This window comes from Apostichopus japonicus, chromosome 16 (genome assembly GCF_037975245.1).
Source record: "Apostichopus japonicus isolate 1M-3 chromosome 16, ASM3797524v1, whole genome shotgun sequence".
NCBI lineage: Eukaryota > Metazoa > Echinodermata > Holothuroidea > Aspidochirotida > Stichopodidae > Apostichopus > Apostichopus japonicus.
The window spans coordinates 10323975-10348847 of NC_092576.1; the positions used below are offsets into that span (position 1 = coordinate 10323975).

Consider the following 24873-nt stretch of genomic DNA (forward strand, 5'->3'; position numbering starts at 1 on the left):
AACGAAGCTAGCGTCAACATCAACCCCACACTATCAAGGATAGTTATAGAATCAAATTTAAATTGTTGTAATGGACGGATCCAAAATTTGAAAAAAAAAATGCTGGATTTGACCCTGAAGTCGTCGAAGCCAATTCCCATTAAGGGAGGGACCCCCCCCCCCCCTCTGTTAATTCTATGCATTCTGAGACAATTGGAGTGCTATGTAAATTTTGACATTTGATAGCTAAGGTTAGTCTAGATTCCGTTATTTCGGTCCATATAACAAATGCATGATATGGTTACCTTTCAAGTAATATACACAGTGTGCGTTGTCAATGCACCAGGTAATTGATACTGGCTTCACAGTCAATCCGTTGAGATATAAAGCAAACTTTTCTTTCGTGCTACGGATATGATCTTACGAAATGTTTAACGTGTTGTATTCGATTGTGAATGCTTCTAAGGTTGTGTCTATGTTACGATTGTTTTTGCTGATGGTGATTTTGGTAATTCGGAACACTTTCATATCGGGGTGGTTACTATTTTGCGATTTATTTTGACACGACGCTCTTGGTTTAATATAAAGGCTAATGGTTAAATGTTAGACAAGTTTGTATTGCGTTTTATTTTGATGTAGTGCTTACCTTTGACGTTACAATTAATATATTCATTAAAGATGAACATTTTTTAACACGAAAGACGAAGTTTGCGTCATCCCGCTAGATTCATATAGGATTTATTCATGCAGCATACTAACCAATAATAACACACATAAAGAGCAATAAATGATCATTATGTTCACCATCTCTTACCTCTAACGAATTCATGTTAATATCTTCAATAAATAATATCTGAAACAAACGAATATATCGTTTCATGTTTACTCAAACTGCATTTTTAACAACAAAGATTGTAATACATATCATGTTACAGTTTTGATACTACTCAGTCTTTTCGGTCAAATACGTGTTCAACTGTTTGGAGAATGCCCGCAATAACTAAGCTTTTTTACATGTGGACTATTTTATAGCCTTCAATATGGTTAGATGTATTGTTTAATTTACTGGACTTTTAAGTGTTAACAATATTCTATTTACGCATAACGCCCTCTAATTTTACTCCCTTCTAACGAACTGGAATGGAGGCATTACGAAAGTGGTTTGTAAATATACATTTTGGTGAGCGTAAAATCCTTTCCGATATCATCGTTCAACAACATTGTAAGGTTTTCATTTCCTGGTATAGATAATTGGCAAGATAATTTGGTTAAGCAATCAACCATATATGTGTCAAGAAACTACAAGCAGGTCAGAAGCGAATGATATTCATGTTGGTAAAGTATATTGAAGGCTGCTGTAGGATACCTATATTACGTAGTGAAATAAATACGTTGTAATAAAGTACAATTTTCTTCGAAGCCTGTTTATGTTTACAGTTTATTTCCGACGAAGGGAAATATTTGTCCGTATATATCGTCGATTACGGAAGCAATTAAGAGAGCAGACAAGTTGGTTTTGAGCTGATGCAAAGTGTGTGCGATCGGTAGGGTCCATAGGCGTAGGAGCCCTTTGATTTGGGGGGGGGGGGCTGTAACCACTTGCCCGAAAAATATAACGACACTTTTTAGCGCGCGTTCAACATTTTAATGTGCATATCATATAGGCGCTCATCGGTTATTACGTCGCATGCCAATAACATGCAATTATTTTCCATGTTATTACCCTTCCATATTGGTTAGAAATATTGGGGAAGTCTTTACAATAATTATGATCATAATAATATCAGTTTAACCATTGAAAAACACATTGCAAATTATTCTTCTTTCAGTAGGTGCCCGAAAAATTCTCAGCATATTGCCCGAATATTCACAACAATTTTAGGTTGGGGGCTGCAGGCCCCCCCCCCTCCCCAGCCCTCTGCCTCCTACGCCTATGGTAGGGTCCAGTCAAATCCTGGTCATGGAGACTATGATGTGACTGGACCCTCTTTTTTTCGTAAATTTATGGGCGTTTGAAGAAGATTAATTACCGCAAATTCTCATGGAATATATCATTAAAATGTGGATGCGATATATTTTATACCGATATCTGCCAGTATCTCGTTTATTGACCACGGGACCCGAGCTGCAGCTTATATGCGTACTGGCTGCATCCTAAAAAACGTCAGTCCTGACAATTCAAAATATTGGTGTATGAGTGAATGAAAAGACTTTGCCTTCTTAAAGGGTGTGAAGACTCGCGCAAAAGAAACGTCTAATGCCGGTTATTTGACCTAGTTTCGAATGAGGTGTAACATAGTGTATAAACACCACCGTCGATCCCAGAAATGCACACACAGCTTGCTACCGTTGGTAATTACACACTAGTTTACAGTCAGTACATACAGCTGCGGTCAATACCCACAGCACAGTATAAAAACGATACAACGATGGACATCTAATGTCCAGCTTAAGATAACAATTAAGGTATCACGTTTCATTACTGTCTGCATTTTGTAGCGACACGAACAAAGCGTCACTTGCAAGCAACAGAAAGTTAACTTTTTCATATGGCCGCACGCGGTTTGGGCGAGTCTTCAATACCTTTAAATAAGGTGATTGAAGGCATTACCTTTGAGATACAGTTAATCGTTTCTTGTTTTAAATGAAGTACAACAAGTATGGCACCACGGAGCTGCAGTACGCAAATGAGTTTGTGAGATCTTCCTGTAAGTTACGAGCAAATGGAATTAACAACAGCCACTGCTAATTATTGTGCTGGCTGAAAAATGTATTGGCATGAGTGATGTTGAGAGAACCACTTGATTTTAGCTTGTATGTTCGGGATTTGAGGGTGATAAAGATGTAACCGACAAAATATGAAACCTACTAAAAATGCTAATAAGAATAACTCTTTTTTTTCATTGGTATCAGAGGGGATAATCTAAGTTTAATTCAATGTTGACCACCACCACCACCAAAAAAAAAGTAAACAAGACAAAAATACAGCGAAGCCAACAAAAAATAAAAATAAAATGCAATGGACCGATGATCGAGAGAAAATATAGTCTTAATATTCTATTAGTTTTCCAACAGTAGTCTCCGTTCGTCTTCTTTCGGTGTCTATCTTCAAACTTCAAACTATTAAGCAGTATTTTGTTGCCAAGTTACACTAAGAAGTATCTGTTAATCATCTTATCTTAAAAAATAGTGCATAGTTTTACTTTTTGTTGATGATATGATGCTTAAGGTATTAAATGCATATTAATATTCAGTAAGCTAAGATTTTAGAGTAAATCATAAAGGAAGAAATATAACATCAAAAAGGGAACAAGTTACTCAGCCTCTGAAGAAGATCCTGCTTGGATCGAAAGGTCAAGCCCACCTACTTTTAAACATTCTCTTACATAGGCGCTTTAGTGGATAAGCAGTTTGCTAACTGTTTTTGTTTTATTTTAATAAAAAAAAGGAAGAAATATAACATCACAAAATGAAATATATTTCTGAAATTATTGTTTACTACGATCTGAACAGGAGACGTTTGATAGTTATGATCTGCAGAATTGAGACGGTTGATTAGGGTTTAGCAAATCAGTTTTAAAAATTTGACCGAGTTTCCCTTCAATGTTTTAAGTGACATTTAATATATTAACTATGATATTTCATTTTAAGAAAATCATTGTAACTGACAACAAATACATTAAATAGGAGCAAGTCCAGAATAGTCAAATAACGGATGAATTGTTTATGATATTTGAAATGGAAATTGAGCAGTTAACCAGCATGACTTTATCATTGAGACAATGTCACAGACAAAGTTTCAGGCCGGAAAGGAAAAAGATAAATATCCTTTTTTGTAATATATAACACATATTCTTATTGGCAAAGCTTATGTTGTGTTGTCTTGTAGATAAGTCTAGAGGATAAGACACCTATCGAAAAAAAAAATTCCTTCTTGGAACTACCAATTACAGTAATAGTAGAGAAAACCGTCATAGTCTGTTTCAGCACATCGAGGGCGAAACCTGTTATGAGTCAAGCTGGAAGAAAACAAATAATAAAGAAACAAAATTATTTCACAACCACCACTAAACGACATACATAGATTCACAACTCCTTCACAAGAGAAGTAACCTTCTAGCTTTAAATGTTGTTGTTGTTGATCTGTCTCAAGTCATTTGGAGGTCACTGATCAAGGATCCGGTATATGATAGAATTCTACCCCACGAAACAAAAATCATTTACTTCCTTGTGATTGTAGCGTAGTTGCACCCTTCATTTTAACAAACTGAACATTTTCTTGATGTGGAATAATAATCAAGGCATTTTAGGTCATGAATTTTACGATCGAAAAGTATAAATTTTAAATTGTAATGTTAATATAACGGCTTTATGCAATACAAGATTACTATAATAGGTACATAAAAACGCCATTGTTTACCTGCTGACAGTTACGTCCAGCAAATCCTAATGCACATCCATTGCGGCATTCCCCAGAGAATCGATCGCATGGGCCACCGGCAATACAGTTGCACGTTTGAGCACAATTTGCACCAAACGTACCAGTCACACAGGCTGCAAAAATATATTTACCAAAAAAACCAAGTCACGATATTTTCCAATTGCGTTCTTCGTTTTCGTTGGAACAAAGAACTTGTACGACTGTTTGCCTCATTTATTGTAGTTGTATATTTAGCAACTCTCTATTGGCGGTTAGCGTGTGTTTCGGCACATATTATTTGCTTAAATCTACACATTTGGGGCACTGATGTTATTTCATATCGATGTTCTTACAAATACAAATGAACGTTAGGTTGGTTTCTTTGTTGTTGTAATTTCCACTGTCTGATATATTTTAATATAATTATAAAGTATAATCAACATTTATGTCACACATCGTTAGTCTTTAAAAAACAAATCCCGACTCCATTCATTGAGCGCTTTACATGAACTACTAAAGTTTAGTAACTATACCATTAACTATAGTTACTATATTATGTGTCATCGTGAAATATAAAAACAGTAACAAAAAACTGTACCAATCTTTATTTCGGTCTCTTTTGATGAAAATTTAAAGGAAGCCTATTTGTTGTGTACGATAAAATGCAGATTTGAGAATGACAACAAGAAGCTCGATGGAGCTTTGGTACTTTTACACTCCTATGCAGAAGATACTAGAACAAACATAAAATATATACTAACAAAACAACTGGATCTGTTGGAATTACACCTATCCTCAGTTCTTACTGTAATCCTAATAACACATGCTACCGATTTGTAGCACGATCCAGTTTTCACTTTTGGTGCAAAACTTTAAGATTTACAGTCGGTCACTGTGTTCTCCGTCAATCATATCATATCTTCGTTTCACATATTTACTGCCCTACACGTATATATCAACTAAATGTTACGGAACTCACGTTCACAACAGTCGTTCCCCCCGAAACCAGCTGCACAGGTGGTGCCAATAGGTCCGGCTATAGAAAACGTCAAGCATTTCCCCAATCTGGTAGTAACTGGGAAGTCTCTTATATTAAAGTCTTCGTTGCTGCCGAAATATCCCGGATTAAGAGCTAAATCGATGCAGAAGTATAACAACAAAAAACAGGTATTATTAGCGAATTATTATCTTAACATTATATTGTTTTTATAAATTACGGTTTGCTGGACTTAAATAAGGGGTTAATCAACGGTCTAGCGTGCGTTACTCACAGGATTAATGCACGATCGGGGGTTAATGCAAGCGATGCACGAGGGCGGAGCCCGAGTGCATCCAGCGATAGCATTAACACCCGGAGTGCATTAATCATGTGAGTAACGCACGCTAGACCGTTGATTAACCCCGTTCATTCATACACTACCATTTGTGTGGGGGAAAAATCATAAAACAAAACATATTTGGTTACGTATAACCGAAGATTTATTAAAGTGATGCCCCGTAAGTCGAATTAACGATTAACAACCAGCATAACAATAATGTACATGTGCAATTATAAAGTAATACTGAACGATAGTGAATATTATAAAGGAAACGTCTTTGAAAGGCTGTCATTCATAAAAGATGAACCATAATAACATTTTAACTAATGTTTGGCAATATTGCGGCCATAAAACTATTTTTGAAAGGTCTCAATAACAAGGAACTACAAACAATTACTAGTTGTCTTCATCATATCAATACCCCACAGCTTCTGGTTCCCATAGCAACCATTCTAGGGACAAACATGTACGTATGGTATACAGTCATACTGTAACATAGTAGGCCTTGTATTGAACACGTACACTCACTTGAACGTACACACTACACAGTGCTTGGCACTGCGGTCGTTTAACTTTAAATTTATAATACTGTGAGCAACATAACGGCCTTGCGAACATTTAATTACGGACAGATACTGGATATACTTAAACTCAAAGCATCCACAACTGTTTGGTGTTTTAATACGGATATAACTATGAATTTTGGAAGTAAACATTCACCGGACTTTGGAAAGAACATTTGGAAAACAGTTTGGACATGTTAGACGTTTCAGCCCTAACAGCAGCAGTAACGTTAATGTCATTGTTGGAAGCAACAGCTGTGCAGCCCACACTTTGGCCTAGACTCGAGTGCGGATCCATGTTTTCGCGTCCTTTACCTCTGATGGCATCTTGCAAGACTTTTGAACAAGATCGTTTCTGTGAATTAAGTCTTTTTCAACCAGGTTTGCAAATCTTCCATTGTTTTCCTGAGTGTCTACCTCGTCTAAAGTGCGCAAATCGAAGTTCAAATCAAACGTTATATTAGCCATTTTGTGTTTTTGATGTTTTTCGATAGCTCATCAGGGCAGACGACAAAACATGGTAACATGGTATCAATTGTATTCATCCGCCGGTAATTTTACCGTGCGTTACTCACAGGATTAACCACGGTCAGCTGACCTGAATGGACCAATAGGATTTAGGCATCTTTACTAAGTATGAATGAATAATGGTTAATACCTCCTATATGATTAATTTTTTTTTTTTAACAAACCCAACGGCATTTCCTTCGCTTATTTTTATACACGGTTAAAATATAATGAAATTCAATACTTCTTTCCTTATCTGTTCTTTGTTTTGTTTTCTATTCTTTACTTTTCTTTTTTGGAAAATCGGTTCCCTCGTTTGTGGAACGATCTAGCCAGTAATCGTCGCCTAAGCCATTCCTTTTAAACATTTGGATTTTAAGTATTGTTTTACCAGTGTGTTCTCACTGTTCTTGTACAGTTTAGTTGTCTATAATATTTATTTTCGTTGGTTCCCGCCTTTGTGCCTTATGTTGTTGTATTTTAAGTATTGGACATTGATCGGCTGATTGGATCCATTTCACACTGGTTTAGAGTACCCTTCTTGTTTTGTTTCACACAGTTTCTGTATTGTATGGTTTGTATTGAGAGCACATAAGATCATGTTTTATGGAATTATAACGCTGTATAATTACATATTGTTATTTTATTCATCCTTAAACTGAGAGCGTTGTAGCCAAGTGGTTAAGGCAGTGGACTTGTGATCTAATTATTTCGGGTTCGACCCCTTGCCAGATCATTGCGTTGTGTCCTTGGGCAAGGCACTTTATCTCCACTGCCTCTCTTCACCCAGGTGTAAATATGGGGACTTGCGAGATAACTTGTAAATATAGTTACGTGCGCCGGTTTGTGGCTGCACCCTATGGGAAGTTCCTCAGGGGACACGTGGCGTTGGTGCACTGTGGTGCCCCAGGAGAGATTATTTAAATTGTGCACACTTTGGTGTGTAGGTGTTACAAGTTACCAATGACCAGGGTTACGTATACAGCTCGGCGAGACTTTATTGTAAGTTGCGCTATATAAGAACTGTTAATTATTATCATTATTAATTATTATTATTGTTATTATCATTAAATTCACCTATCTCGCAGGTGTCTCCAGCAAAACCAGGAGGGCAGCTGCATAATTCGAGGTCCGTATCAACAAGTCCTCCATTCTTACAAGTCATGGGTCCGGTTGCACATAAAGAGCCTGCCATCTCTCTAGGACATGCTGAAAAAAAAAACGTCACGTTTATATTGTTATTCGAATATTTCCATCTTTAGACAGTGGTTACTTTGTAACAATTCAATGTGTCGTTAATCACAGCGTAAGCACCGAGAATAGTATGGGTCCGGTAGTTTTGGAAAAGAAATTATTTTAAGAAAAGTTCTGAAACTTCAAATCACAGCTATGAATTCAAATTGAAAATAATTCTCAAGGAAACTGCCTATTTGCATGAACAATTTGCATAATCTTATACTATATCCTTTCATGGATTAGTGACTTTATATATTTTGTTACATAATGGAAATATGTTTATTTTTAAGAGAAGGTCTGTTAAGTTCAACCATACTGATAACATCATACACTCTGTTGTTAAGAGATAACCTCACCAAATATCTTAAAGTTTAATAAATTCATACCTCCAACTTAGAGTGAAGATTAATCTTTTAGTTTAGTTTAGTAGAAAAAAAAAGGATCAGGAGGGACACTTAAGTCCCCATCGAGGACCCTATAGAGAGAGAGAAAAAAAAAAAAAACTGAAGACACAGATACTCAGACCCGATTACAATGCTTAAAGTGCTTGTCCAAAGCATTCTTAAACCCATTGACACTACTTGCAATTACAACTTTCTCAGGCAAACCGTTCCACTCATTCACAACCCTATTAGAAAAAAAAAGTTATGCCGAATATTAATCCTACTATGTGACTTTTGGAGTTTAAGACAATGACCTCTGGTACAACTACTGTTATAAAACATGAAAAAGTCAATACAAAATCTTGAAAACCTGAATCAAGTCCCCACGTAACCTCCTAAGCTCCAGTGTGGTGAGATTCAACAGTTGTAACCGCCTATAATAACGAACACTCTTTAAAGTTTAGAATACTAAGACATACTGTACATACCACCAGAATGTTCATTCAAAAAAAAAACAAAAAAAAAAACACGGTGTACATGAATGACAAAACAAACTTCATACGGGTTAAATTTGGACCATTATACTTTGATTAATTTTTTTATTTGAGAAGAAAGAAATATTCTTAATGTTTTTCAAGTTTTGTTTTGTCGATTGGAGTCATATTGTGATAGTTGGTGTAAGAAACGAGAAGAATGCATTTTATTATCTACAGACTCCTATTTGATGATTAAATATGAAACTTATCTCACGAAATCCGAATGAGCCTGGTTTACATGAATCATACACCGTGTGGCAAGATTCTCTCTCCAGTTCAAGCTGTGCTACTACTCGTTCCCACATTTCTACGCTATAGCGTGTACCTTCTTACTCCCAACCAAGATACATTTATCCCTTGGCAAGTTAAACTGAGAAATATTTTTTGTGTTTACCGGAAACGATAACTCGTATGTATTGTGCCCAACCGAGCTTTTTCCGGTCCTTGCGAAACACGATGTATAAGCCTCCAACATCACATGTGGATAAGCTCAGGACGTTTCGGCTGTTGAGTAGGCTCAGCCTTCTTCTTCTAGTGCTTCCGTCGGGAATAAAGTCCCACCGGAGCCGTCCATTAGTAGGCCCAAGTGGTATTGTGATATCGTAGCTACCATCGAGTGCAGAACAAACTGCGCCATCCGGGAAGACGGTAATGGTCGAACGAGTGCCAGTCTCAATCGGGGCTGATGTAGAAAACAACAACCAAAACAGAACGTAAAAGAGCCAGACATTGAAAAGTGCCAATTGAAGCTGGTGGCTATTTAATGTAGTGAAAGACAAGCAAGGAAGCCATCTTTTTGTTTCTTTGCAAGTTAGTCTTGTGATCGGAGCGAAGATCATCTTCATCGTTCAATGTTATCCACAACAAAAAAATAACTGTCGCTGTCCTAGTTATTCGTTTTTTTTTTTTCCTTCACTTTCATAGTCCTCACCTTCATCAGTGTTATATACATATAACCGCCGTCATAATAATATTTATATAGTCATTCCTATCGTAATCAACATCGCAATGATACATTTTATTCCAAAATAGTTAAGCCCGAAAAGAAAAAGCACTTTAAACAAATGAAATGAAATTTAGTCAACGAAAACAACATTATTTCCGTCTTACAAAACTATAGAGTAACTTATTGAACGTTGGGGCTTTTGACCTCACAATTGTTATATGCCGTGCTTTAAAATAAAATGCAATGGCTGTACACTGTAAAGGAAACACATGGTGATTACTACTTAAGGCATGCAAAGCATATATAAATCTATTTCCAGTGATTGCGAACTTTTCAAAAGGACGATTATAGTGACGGAGGAAGATAATAACACCGATTTACAATCATTGGAGATAGTTGTAAGAAGTGTTACATTAGACACATTTTTTTCTTTTATTATATTTGTTTCAGGTATTATGTGAAGCTAGATTATATTTGTTTGTTTTATATCAGGGTTGTCCAACCTTTTGCAGAGGAGTGCCACATGGAATGATTATGATGAAGGAGGGGGCCGCATGAACCATACGCTCGATTTTTCGATGTTTTGCCCGAAGCCCAAGGCAACAAAATGTGAGCACTGCGCGTGGAGCGCACTGATTTATTTTCCTTCCTGATAAAACAGATGAATAAAGTCCAGCCGCCCCCCCCCCCTCCGCTGAGAGAGTTGTCACACAAACTGACCTGTATGCATTTTTTTGGACCCAGAAGGTTCGAATGATTGATTATATAGCTTCAAATTGTTATCAATAAATCTGCTCACTAAAAATTTGCACCCTATAGCATCTCTGGCGGGCCGGACGCAACCCTGCGGCGGGCCGGACTGTGGCCCGCGGGCCGTAGGTTGGACAACCCTGTTTTATATATAAGGAGAAGATAAATCACAAACATCGTTCACGTACCATTTGTTCCTACACTGCTTGTAGGTGTCACGTACGTGTAAGCTGTCTGTGTATATACATTCCCATTGATCGTTTGGTCGAGGGTAAATTTATATTCGTTAAATCTAGTCCTGGAGTTTCTGCGAGGACGAGGGATACGAGCTTGAGAAACAGCTTTGCCGTTGACTATTACTGTAGTGGCTTCATAAAATTGCAAGTTCCATGGCAACCATGTGAAATCGAGCATAGAAGAAACTGTAGAAGGATCGTTGACGAAAGCCCACAAGAACACGTCTTTCTTGGAACGCCTCGGCAATGGAGTCCTGTTGCTGATGACCATGAATTCTGGCCTGTCTGAAATTTAACACAATAAAGATAAACAAATTTAACGTGAGTGAATTTTCAATTAGCACTTACACACTTTGTACAGTTTTTGTTCTCTATTTGTGGAAGCAAAATGATTGTAAAGTTTAAAATTTTGCACAGGGGACCGATAGCTCCCACTAGCCGCTATCATGGAAAATGAGAAATATGGAGAAAACGGACGTAATACATGGCCGAATAATACCGAACATTCACGAAGTGAAGTTAAACGTGAGATCTAATAATAGATTGAATCTGCCACGTGCTTTTGTCGACATTTCGGACTTAGCAGTTTTTCATTTATTTTCAGGGGTGTGTTATGTTGATAGATTCTTTACTTTCAAATCAATTAAGTATCTATTGAATGACTTTGTAGATGGTTTTGTGCAATAATGTTTAACTTCTGTCCCGGGACTTCTATATCTGTAACAAGTACCGTGTGATAAAGGCTGTTTTAAGGATCAAGGATGAAATGTAGCAGCAGTCATGGCAGTAGCATCTTTAACTCTCTTCGGTCGTTCCCTGACTATTTTTCATGCCCGTTTTTACAGAAAACTATCCCCCCCCCCCGCCCGCCCGCCAATAAGCTCGGCATGGGGTGATAAAATAAAGGCAGTTTTTTGCACTTTCTGTTTGTTAATCCAAGCTTATTGCCTCAGGTTGATTTGCTCAGCATGCAGTTTCCCATTATCGTAGGCCCTAAACTAAATAACTGAATTGCATTTACTCTATATTTTATATTTGCTGAAGAAAAGATTGCTCATTGTCAATAAACACATAATAAACGTTACACGATTAAATACATACATGACGCACGTGTCCTAGTATAACACCAAATATTAACATCCATCGGTTCACCTTCGGTTAACTTCGGTAAATTCCGTAAATATCTAAAAATTGTTATTCCGATCACCTTCGGCCATCTTCGGGTATTTTTGTAAAAACTTAGTCATTTTCATCATGGCGACTAGTGGGAGCTATCGCTCCCCTGTGCAAAAATGGTAAAGTTTAACCTTATTACAAACTGTCACGAGTCCTAACACACATTTTCCAATACCACAAATTGTATGTGTCCTACCGTCGTCACGTATTCGTAGTTCTACAGTTGATGTGAGTGTCACTGAATCGACTGCTGTCATTTCCGCAAACAGAAAATTGACATTTTCCAAGTTTTCAACCGTTGTTTCGTCAAGAATTGTGATTTCTATTGACGCAGATGTTACCCCTACGCCCCCGCTACTGGCTGTAAATGTTGCTGATGATGCAAACGTGAAATCAACGCCGTTCATGGCAGTCTCAGAGCTGATTGTGGGCGTGGTTATAGCTGTAATGGAAACAAAGCACATGTTCTATTTAGTATATGCATCGTACATTTCAAAGTATTAAGTTTGCAGCCATTGTTACATGTAAGTATAGTGTTAATTTTGCTTACACAAATCTGAATCTGCAACTTTCCTTTGACAAACTGAAACCCATAGTGTGTTCACAATGCAATTACATCGCATCGTGAACACACGAGGGAAAATTCAAATGTTCTTGAGGTAAATGTTTGACAAGTCATAAATCTAATATTTGAAAGCAAACTTTTCTACATTCAAAAAAGCGAGCTGTGGTCATTTGTTAAAAATTGTGAGTGTATGTGAAACTGATTATTCGACTTAAAGGAAAACAAATACAACCTGTATGTGATGCTTATGGACAAGTGTATTCGAATTCGTATTGCGTGTGAGGAATATTTGCTTAATCGACAAAAATAATGATGTCATTTGTTTAAGGTGTCATATGATTTTAATATATCTCGTTTCAATAGACAAATGAAAAAAAAATCTTTATTATTATCGTCATCGTCATCGTCGTCGTCATCGTCGTCGTCGTCATTATTATTATTATTATTATCGTTATCGTTATTATTATTATTATTTAATTTTAATTATTCAATTATTTAATTATTTAAATTTGTATTTAATATTATTTCATTTTGTTTTATTCTTTTATATAAGGTCATTTTCCAGCATTTTGATTTTCTTTCTGCTCAGTATCCAGAGATTATTTCCTTTGTTGCTTGCTGATGTAACAATAAGTAAGCAGTGTTCTAAATCATTTGAAAACGTGTTGAATTTGTCTCGAACAAAAATCTAATGAAATTAAACTTAAGTTGAATGAAACATTTACCAACGCCCAAGGTTTCCTCAAGTGGAATTCTATCGTTATTTGGATCGACAAATTCGAACCAGATGTTGACAGTACCCACGCCCTCATCCACGGTGTATACAGTTCGTCGTGGAGTTGCGACCGCTTTGGTGCTTGCACTGGTTTCTGCAATATTGAGACAAGTTAACACAAGAAGTTTGAATGCTACATATTATGGTTATATGTGTAATACATGTTGAAATTAAATGCAATGGAACCGCCCGCTGAGCACAAGTGTATACTAAAACCAACTATATTGTCCATTAAAAATTAACATTTTTTCGCCCTCCTTCTCTCTTATATATATGTATAGGCCTATATATATATATATATATATATATATATATATATATATATATATATATATATATATATATATTAATATATGAGGGTTATAGGGGGAAGATCTTGGGGTTAACGAGGTCAGATTTGCCTCTCCTCATTCTCACCTTCTCTTCTTTCGGAAAAACAAAAGCTCGAGCAAACCAAATCGACCAATAAGTTATATGTATGCAATTACGCAATGCTAATTCTCAGCTTAAACTGATATTCGTCGTATAGAATATCGATATCAAGCTTGAATGAACGTTCATGTTGGTGTAATATATCATTCCATTAAATTTCATATCGTCATGATTAAACATTCATTTTAATGCACGACAATCAAGAATATCAAACCATAATACAAAATTCACGTTCGTGTAAATGTTTTAAAGTGCGCAGGACGCGTGAGAAAAGAAATATTGAAAAATACATAGGTGATAAAGAGAGAGAGAGAAGTGGAGAGAGAGGTAAAGGGGGAGGGGGGGGGGTGGCTGGGGGATCTTAGGGTAATGATTAACGCCTTGCGTCTCCTCCGACCTACCTTCACTCCTCGAACAAAATAAGTCGCCCGGCAAACTTTTATTTCTCTTTGCTACTTCTACTTTCAAATTTGAATGTCAGTTTCTAGCTTGAATAACTTTGATGTCGGTTTATTATATGATACTCCACAACATCTTAGTTCAGACTGGTTTATATGGCTTATAGAGTAGTGCTTAAACATTCATATTAATAGTTTACCTCGTTGGAATGGAGATTATATTTCAACGCTATGCTTTTACCTAGGAAAAACGATTATGGAATAACTTAGGAATATGAATGATAACTAACTAACCATCGTCCACTATTGTGAAGGAAAACGTATTCGCTGGCGTTACATCTGCGTTCGTAACAGATTTTAGTGCGAGCTGTTCGTCGACTAATTCAATCGCCAAATCGTCACTTAATGGGATATCCACCGTACCGGTCGTCATAGTTGCTGGAATTGTGCAGGTGTAGGCCGAAATAGTCGGGACATCGTAACCTTCTTCTACCGTGGACGTAGTATCAATTTCAAGAGCTAATGAAGTAAGGACATGTTATGAAGAAATGTAATTTTGTTCCTTCTTGAAATATAAAACACTTCATATTACCTTCTTCACTCCAATCCAAACCGATTACATAGCAATATCGTCGACCTCAATTATCATTGTTGATAGAATATCGTTTGACGTAGACAGTCTTCTAGAATGAATTTTAAGTCCGTCAGGACAATATATTGATTGATGTCTAGAAATACCGTTCACATCTAACTTATGTTGAATGAGTTTGCCTTTGAGCTAGCCTTCTTCATTTAGCCTTTGAAGAGGATCCTGCTAGGATCGAAACGTCAGGCCAACTTACTTTTAAACATTTTCTCTTACACAGGTTCTCTAGTGGATAAGCAGTTTGCTAACAGTTTTATCTTTTTTTTAATGGTGAATGAAATTGAAGTATTGTAGACTGATTGTAAACTACGGTACATATTAAGCTGTACTAAACAACCATTTATTAATGCTAACACATGCGTTACAAGGTCCATTTCTTCAGAATAACCCCAACCGATCGGGAGTCTTAACTCACAACATTCAATTATGTCATCTCCATTTTTTTTTTCTTCGTAGTTGTGCGTATCCTGTTGCGTATCGTTTGAAATAAACTTCAATTTTGGAATTAAAAAAAAAAGTCATTCAATTGAATTTAATGTGTGAGTAAGATAATTCCTTTTGCTATTGTATATTTTATGTCTATGAAGACGTAGGTGATATTCAAGTAATCTCCCAATGTGGTAGGATATAACTAAATGCACCACCTGTTAGGTCACATGACATTAATTATTGATAGTGATGAAAATGATTATACTGAACACTTACGAACTCGAAATTCCGAAGAAATAGCTCCGCCAATGCTACATTCAACGTTGATTACGAAATCCGTTCCTTCGGTCAATACAGCCGATGCGCCGGTCCCTAATGTTACCGCTAGAATAAAAGTATAATAGTATAATTACATGTACAACTATCCGCGGCTATTCACACATTACATTCTGAATTAACATTTTGCATAAATTCAATAGGTATGGCCTGGATTTCAATTGAAAATTGTTTATTGCGATATAGTTAGTATCCTTCTGTTTTGTCTTTAACAGCAAACAGAAACATTTGCTTCATCATAACTAAACGTATTGTTTGATTGTTTGCAATCGCATGTAACTGTAAGTGTTATATTTGTAGACCTCTCTTCACAGTGTAACCTTATATATATATATATATATATATATATATATATATATATATATATATATATATATATATATATATATATATATATATATATATATATATATATATATAAATATATTTATATATATATATATATATATATATATATATATATATATATATATATATATATATATTTATATATTACGAGCAAATATAAGACGGGACAATTACTTTATAAGTATGCTTTTGGAATATAGTATCATAAAAACGTCGCATAAGACGTGTCATATTTAAATGAAGTTATACCTTTAGAATAAATGAAAAGGACAATGTATATATAACATTTTATGAACGTTTTAGGAATGTGTGTGGCTCTTCTTTGACCACTTAATCGAAAATATTGCATCTAAATCGAAAATAGTGCATTGTGTTACCAGATTACACCAAGTATATCGACATGAGAATGTAACAGTCTTGGCCTACGATTTGTGTAAACGAAACTAGATTCGTTCATTCAGTATTTTCTGGGTTTCTTCTGTTTTAAGACATTTTCTCAAAAATATGACGGAAGAACACAACTTACATGTTTGAGCTCTAGCGGAAGAGACGAAAAGAGACACCAGAATAACGATTATCCCTTTCATGGTTAGAGATGATTCTTGTGGCCGAAGTGTTTAATGGTATGCCACTTAAATCTCGTTCGATTAATTGTAAGCAACTATAATTCCTTTAGCCTTACTGTAACGTCTGCAAGATAATGACGTGTCTTCTAGTGTAAGTAATATTTACCTGGTGGGCGTTTTGTCGTAGTTTTGATTGGGTAAATGGCAAAGTCACAGTTGGTCACAGTGAATACACAATCAGAAAAGGTGCAACGCCCAAGTTAACGTTTCTAACCATTTCTTGACACGACTTAGCCTGTATCAAATATTACGAGCAGCACAAATATCGGGTCAAATCGGAATGGGAACGGGAAACAAAAATTGCACAGGGGGAATCTTCATAGTTATAAGTATTATTATTATTATTAATCACAAAATATTTTGCACAAACTTGGTAGCGCCTCAAACTTATTGATTTCAAAAGATGATTCATATTATTCAGTGAAATCAAGAGTTCTTCTTGGAATGTTTTATGCTGATTTGTAAGGCTTGTGAGGCATTTCCATCTGCGTATGAGTCGAAGCAATGACAAAGTGCGTTAAATCGGATGAAAGTTACTTAAACTAATACATTCTTAAACTAAAAATAATAATGATAACTCATTACATTTTCTTACCAATATATTTCTGGTTACTATTATTATTTTATCCCAACGAGTAAGTGAAGACTTTAGTTTCTAAGCTATGCACTTAAACCTTACTCATATTGTTCTGGGTGCTATATAGGGTGAATGCACAGAGTTGCCTTCTATTTTTTTGTGTATATTTTTGTATATGGTGAATAGAGAAAACCTTATGGATGGCAACACAGTGTATGGCGATTGAAATCACTAGCATGAAACAACTGTGCGCGACCTATGAATGACTTGTGTAGATGCAAACTACGAGCTGATGTTTTTTCCCGTTCGTTTTGAAACATTTCCTCCAACTTCCAACGGAGAGTAGTAAAATGGGATATAAAGCGTGTAAGCTTATGAAGAGTAGTGTTACTGTGGCATCGACTGTGACAAAGTAATCCTATAAGTTTTAATTCAATGATATTACAAATCACCCGATACACACAGAGAACACACTTACTACTGTAATTCTTACAGTTTTGTACCATAATAAGAACTGGATCGTGCTATAAATCGGTAGCATGTGCTATTAGGATTACAGTAAGAACCGAGGATATGTGTAATTCCAACAAATCTAGTTGTTTGGGATTTGTTGGAATTACAAATATCCTTAGTTATTACTGTAAACTTAATAGCACATGCTACATATTTATCAGATTTGTCAGCACAATCCAGTGAAAGGGGGGTGTAGGCGGTTTTACACTATCTAACGCAACGTAGTCGCCAAGAGCCCAGGCGCGTAGCCAGGAATTTGACAAGGGAGGGGCGAAAATGTCGAAAATTTTTCAGAGCCGTAGATACGGCATTTCATACTATCTAAGCGTAGCGCCACCATGATTGGCGCGAAGCGTACAAGAAAATTTTGGCTGAAATTGCCTCCCAGATCACTGGAAATGGCACTTCCCAGGCCTTTTAAGTTGCATCTTAGCATTTTCTCTTTTGAAATTACTAGCGATTTCATAAAAACATTAAAAAAAATTTTAAAAAATATGCTCAAGGGGGGGGGGGCGGCTGCCCCCTTCGCCCCTCCCCCCCCCTTGGCTACGCGCCTGCAAGAGCCTGAAGTATTTTTAAGAGAGGGCCCGAGGAACATGAGCTTATAGCATGCTTCTCATGGTGAAACATAATTGCACCTATTAGGTGAATTGAGTATACTGTTAATAGTAGGAGAGACTAGCGTAGGTTCTTATGACCAACTAAAACTTTTTGTGGTACAAAACTTGAGATTTACAGTAGTTACTGTAATCTCTGTGTGAACCGGATGTACAAAGTCAGGATGGCGGTTAGCTGTACTACTGATAAGTATATATAAGAAGTAGGGTCTAATAAGCGATCGTTTACGTTTCGTCATTAACACTAGTAACACCTTCTTCATTCATTGACGATATTGTCTTTTGATGCTTACGGCGTTTTTCTACACGGTTATTCAAAACCATATGATAATCGCTACTACATAACAGTTAGTGCAATATTGCAATGTGGAGTTAGAGTAGCGACAGCGTAAGTATAGCAATCGTTCTCCCTAATACATAGTTTTTCCCTACTACAGACTGATTTGTTAAAGGAAAACTATTGTACGGGTGGGACTTGTTGACTCTCTATTGTCAGTATACAACGCACTCTAAGCATGAACTATCGAAAGTCGTTATATCGCTTACGTACAGATTTCTTTCAAGACGTGACATATTAGCCTTGTTCATTGTTCTTGTGTTAGAACTTCAAATTGGAAAATTCGTGAGGCATAAGGAATGTATTTGCTTATGCCACCGTTAACAAAACCTTGGTTTTTTGATCACACCCAGAGTAACTCAAGACTTCAAATATTAGATACAAAATAAAGCAAAGGTTATTTGTTCTTCCACAAAAGAAGACCTTGCTTTTGACGAATTCCTGGGCCCCAACGTTATGAAGGAAGTTCAGGACACAATAAGGCGTTGCACAGACAGATCATTGTTTTCGATCGGCCAAGCTGAAATTTAGTTTTCTTGAAGAAGGCAAGAAGGCACCCTTTTTTTAGCTCTTTCTGAAATTTGTATACGTTAACGATGTTTCGACCCACTTTTCAGTCATGGTCTACTGGGCAATAGAAATTCACTGACCAAATCGAGTTGTATGTATGTATTTTTAGATCCTCCTGCAAGCAGGAACTCGCGAAAAAGCCATCATTGGCTTATCAAAGCCGCAAGCTGACCGAAGTCAGTCTCTTATATTCATATTTAACGTCCATGATTATGAATTGTCAATTGTCAACAACTCTGTAACTGGACGACATACATTAATCTGGGAGTGGCTCGAACCGGGGACCTTATGATGATTTTTATGATGATTTAGGTCCCGAACCGGGGACCATATGTTGATCTCCGACCTATACACATTAGGACCCTGGTGCACCCGATACCCATAGCTAGTACATTAACTACTGTACATGTTACACAACCGTGTATAAGTAACTACTGCGCTGTGTTCGCAACAAGGTAAGATTTACAGTAGTAACTGTGTTCTCTATGTGTATTGGGTGATAATATACATATATAGTTGGTAGTTGTATCAATGGAAAGAATAATTGAAGAAATGGAAACATCACACTTTTTAACGAGGAGATCCATGAAATAACTTTACAACCCATATGAAATCATGTCGAAAACTGCCGTACATTTGTACAAAAATACAACCGTTTTTATTTATATTTAAATAAACCAGAAACTATATACTGACAAAGTGAATTCTTAAAAAAAAAATTATTAATAATAATTATATATATATATATATAAATATATATATATATATATATTGATATATATATATATATATATATATATATATATGCATGCAAGTTACACGGTGGTGGTGTTCATGATAATGTTTGTGTTAAAATATTTTCAAAATCGATGAAATATGAAACTATAATTCTCCCTTTATTTTAAAATGGTAGAATATGAAATTCTCAGCAGTGCTGTATGATCATTTTACTTGTGAGTTAGAAGCTTCGCAAAATCAAAACCATTATTAGTAATTCTTTTCTAGTTGGTGTCCATGATTGCCTCGTCAATGATCTTGTTTCATCCGTCTGGCATGCAAAGACATTCTGAAGACGAAACTAATTGTGAGAAGAAAGACAAAGACAATTGTTCGACATGAACATGGGCGTCAGCAGGTTTCAGAAAGTGAGGGGGACACTATACTATGTAAGCGGAGCGCCACCATTGGTTGGCGCGTAGCGTACCAGAAAATTGTGGGTACATAAGACCCCCTAGATAGCAGGAGACGGCCTTCCTGAGTCGTTTTTAGTTACATCAGAACCAGATCTGTGAGGAGAAATTTTGTCTCACAAAACTAAATTCCGACAGAAAGTACTGGTAGAAAGATGCCGTTCTGACACCAAGGGAGATGAATTACACAGCGTCCATCTCAAACGAAATATTGAAAAAGTGGCGCCGTCACCTCCGGGATGAGTGGAGTGGTATATATAATACATGCATGTAGGTGCGAGACGTCAGTTGTTATGTGCCCAGGTACTTTAATAATAATAATCAGAAAAAGGCACCGGGCGCAGAGCGTGTGTAGCGCCTAGCCGGCACTCAACAATAAAGATCTACCATATCCGGCGAATACATGTAGCCTTAATTACTTAACCCCTACACCCCTATTCGTCCGTCCAGTCCAAGGGACTGGAGGTAGTGATATGAACATAGTAACTCATCACCATCTACCTGTATGGCTTACCTAATCCCTTGGAACCCATACAAACAACATGTGTGCAAGATTCAATACACTTTCGAATGGTCTCCCCCCCCCCCCCGAACGAATTAAATGGGCAGATTTAGGATATTGGGAGAATGGGAGATAAATGACGGTGCAAGTGATAGATAGCAGGGGCCCAGGGAGTCCAGATTTCTTGACCTTAAATAGAAAATCGCCCATATGCATGTGATTTTTTTTAATAACTACTCTGAAAAGTGGGTGGGACAAATGATATGATATCCCCTCCACTTTTGAAAGTGGGGGGGACATGTCCCCCCGTCCCCCACCTGTTGACGCCCATGGACATGAATATTCAGTATAAATTGCAAATGCGTCACCACTACGCTCTGCATCGTTACACCTGATTGGACTATCGTTCTTAAATAGTTCATCTTCATTCGAGATTTGACATACGCCATATTTACAAACCCAAGAGATGATTGTGGATAGAAACGTTATCATTTATTTTTTAAATGCAGATGATCATACCAGTATGTGTACTCAGATTGAGGGCGGCAGGTCACGGGAAAACAATGTGGGCATATGTTATGCAAGACTAATTGGCGACATTGTTCATTATACGTGAAACTACCTTTTTGGAGTTTATCAGTTTATGTAATAAAGTTATTGGCAATTGAGAACAATGTGTTTTTTTAAATATCCACTGATACCGAAAATGCACTAAAGTTGGGTTCATATTATGGCTATAGAAAAATCACCTTTCCCAATGAATTTGGTTACACTAATAGAAGTTTTGTATGGTCCCAAATTGACAAATCTGTGGTCTCTCGCCATTCAACATTCTATTGAAATAGCTGATCATCACTAATGATGTAGCCGTACATAGATGTATTAGTAAAACAGTAACGTGCAGATGCTTTAGCTATAATAATAATAATAATAATAATAATAAGCAAATATTTATATAGCGCTTTATGCAAAGGCCTCAAAGCGCGTGGTGGGTGGAGTGGCGGCACCAGACTATATCCAAGGAGGTAAACAATTTGGAAGTGCAAAGACACATACTTGTATAAAGTGTATACATAATGGGAACACGAAAGGGGCTAGGAAACACGCCATACCCTCACAGGAATGTTGATCAATAACAACGACGTTTTGGAAAATAAAACCAATCAAAAGTGGCAACTTGCTTTATAATTACCACTGTATACAGTTATTGTCTGTGGTGCAGGGCCCCTGCATGAGGTGCAGTATTTTTTTATATAATTATTGTCCGCCTTTATAGCGATGTTGGAGACCAACAATGCATGTAACAAAGAGGAAATAAACTTACCTATCTCTGAGATGTATTTCTAATGGGGTCCAAGGGCCGTAGTGGTTTCGAAGAAAGAAGCCCTCGGGAGCTCAAGTGTTTTCAGATATTCCTTGTTCTCTCGCAGCGACTTTTAAAGAACACAACATGTGAGAGCGAGACATTTATTTTCAATTGAATTTATTGCAAACCCCTGGTGGGATACGGGGGCTTAGCGGTATGGTTTTGAGATATCTCTTGTTCTCACGTAGCGACTTTAAAACACAAAGGCACATGTCAGAAAAATGAATTCATTTTATGTGAAAGGTATATGTTAAGCCCGGAAGCTACGGTGCTTTCTGAGAGGTCTCTTGTGACACCCGATACACACAGTGAACACAGTTACTACTGTAAATCGTACAGTTTTGTACCACAGTAAAAACTGGATCGTGCCATACTTCGGTAGCATGTGCTAATAGGTTTACAGTAAGTACTGAGGATATGTGTAATTCCAACAAATCCTGTTGTTTGGCATTTGTGGGAATTACAAATATCCTCAGTTCATACTGTAAACTTTATAGCACATGCTACCGATTTATCAGATTTGTCCGCACAATCCAGTTTTTACTGTGGTACAAAACTTTAGATTTACAGTAGTTTCTGTAATCTCTGTGTGAATCGGCTGCATTTTAATGTTAAGAACATTGTGATTCCTACTTCCTTGGTGACGCCAATGACGGAGTATGAACACATTCTCAATAGGTAAGCCAATGCAGAAAGAAAATGCATACAAATGTGTTCGTATTGACATTTTTCTAAAAAGTCTTTTATCTCAAGATGTGATCTTAGCGATTTCAACCCTGTAACAAAAGCTCTGCCGTTGCATCGGTTAAATACTATTGATGTATTATTTATTATTATTTATATGTACCAGTGATAGATAATTAACATATTGCAGCGTTAGCAAGTTAACTGGAGTACCTGTCAATCTTAAGTTTGAAAATGTTAAATTCTATAATCGATAGATATGGTGGTGTTGTGCACTCGCTGTACATCTAAATCAAAATAATTCAAACACTTGGCTCAACATTGTTACGTTTTATGAGACATAACATTGCGGATAATAACTATCATTCAGTATAAACTCTGAATCGAGAAAGGGCTCATGAAGGTTCTTTCCCACATACTGGTCATACTTTAAATACAACTTATGTTAAGACATATATCATTATTCGCTTCGTTGATGACCTTATTTCTAAAAGACTTAAAACCCACGCTGGCATATATATATATGTCTATTACAGGTTGCCGGCATTTGGTTGTACCAGTAATAACGTAATATAACCACTGTGGGCTTTATTCCGCATTAACTTTGCAACAACGTTTCAGGAGTTTGATGTGTCATGATTACAAAGATCGAACCGACCACTTTGTCTTTGTCAAGACTTAGCAGAATAGTAGAGCAGTAACACCTTACACAATGCATAGAGTTCAGTCATGCGTATCATTGGGTTAAGTGTTTACGAAATACACCGTGTTCTATAAAAAAACAGCTGTTATTCCACTGCAAGAATTGGACATGTGTTGCATACTTAAAGGCATTGAAGACTCGCCCCAAACCACTGAAAAAAAGTTAACTTTCCGTTGCTTGCAAGTGACGTTTTGTTAGTGTCGTTACAAAATGCAGACAGTAATGAAACGTGATATCTTGTTATATTTAGCTGGACCTGAGATGTCCATCGCTGTATCGTTTGTACACTGTGCTGTGGGTATTGACCGCAGCTGTATGTACTGACTGTAAACTAGTGTCAAATTACCGACGGTAGCAAGTGCGTGTGTATTTGCTGGGATCGATGGTGGTGTCTAACACTTCTGTTACACTTCATTCGAAACTAGGTCAGATTACCGGCATGAGGCGTTTCTTTTTGCGTGAGTCTTCACACCCTTTAAGGAGACACTAACACAATTATCACGAACATCCTAGCATGCTTGTGAAAGCGATTACTGTGTTGATGGACTACCCTTAACCGCTAAGAAAGGTATTAGGCCTAATCCATTTGGGAGATAATACATGTACAAGGCTAAAGGCTTCGGAAAGGTGGAATATGACATCATCGCAGTATTTGCAAGAACAGCGCCTTCATAAGTTACTTTATATATGAGACTTTTTAGTAATCATACTCAGAAATCCCTCTTAAGTGTTTTTCACTTTCCGTTCCTTTAAAAAAGTATCACATCCAAAAGCATATTGAAAAATTTCCAACAAACATTATCTTTCATTACAATCATTATTTGGAATATCTTTGAAATTAATAAATAGATAGACTAACAAACTACAATTGTTTTCCTCGGATTTTTAGCTTTGACAGCTAACATCAAATTGTTTTACTAACTTCATTCCAAAGAACTGATTAACTTCTTAGTGTCTTATAATAAGTATTTTTAGAAATATTATAGACGTAAATAAAAGAAGTAAGCAAAACTTGTCAAACGTCCCCTCATATAAAGCTTTGCCAACAAATTGGAAGGTGTTTGATCAGGAATACGGAACGCCATATGTTTCCAAAAAATATCCAAAACAATAAAAGCATGTCCAAAATAAAATATAAAATATGTCGGCACTCTAATATTATTTTGGACATGCTCATATTATTTCTGGACATACTTATATAAGTTTCA

The 24873-nt window shown here is 36.6% G+C and overlaps 2 protein-coding genes across 2 annotated transcripts in view; one reads left to right on the forward strand and one right to left on the reverse strand.

Annotated features, from left to right (window-relative positions):
- Positions 1-2857: 2857 nt before the first annotated feature.
- Positions 2858-16699, reverse strand: LOC139983322 (uncharacterized). The gene is made up of 11 exons (XM_071996787.1): positions 16507-16699; positions 15573-15680; positions 14516-14740; positions 13342-13485; positions 12248-12493; positions 10828-11160; positions 9338-9625; positions 7866-7997; positions 5379-5531; positions 4400-4533; positions 2858-3998 (listed from the first exon to the last, which is right to left on the reverse strand). Exons 1-11 carry the CDS (start codon positions 16565-16567, stop codon positions 3987-3989), a joined length of 1836 nt encoding a protein of 611 aa, XP_071852888.1. The 5' UTR covers positions 16568-16699; the 3' UTR covers positions 2858-3986.
- Positions 16700-22922: 6223 nt separating this feature from the next.
- The window catches only part of LOC139983640 (uncharacterized), a 29196-nt gene continuing 27245 nt past the window's right edge, over positions 22923-24873 (forward strand). Inside the window, exon 1 of the mRNA XM_071997318.1 lies at positions 22923-22956. Within this exon, the coding sequence (XP_071853419.1) occupies positions 22938-22956 (19 nt within the window). The 5' untranslated portion in view covers positions 22923-22937. The remainder of the gene's footprint in view (positions 22957-24873) is intronic.

Bases quoted from the DNA above. Each gene is read 5' to 3' on its own strand.
- LOC139983322 (XM_071996787.1), bottom strand. From the start codon at position 16,567: ATGAAAGGGATAATCGTTATTCTGGTGTCTCTTTTCGTCTCTTCCGCT. The intron at 9,626-10,827 runs GTACGTGAACGA...TTTCTACATCAG, and splicing joins AAGCAGTGTAGGAACAAATG to CCCCGATTGAGACTGGCACT. The intron at 7,998-9,337 runs GTAAACACAAAA...TTTTTTTTTCAG, and splicing joins CATACGAGTTATCGTTTCCG to CATGTCCTAGAGAGATGGCA.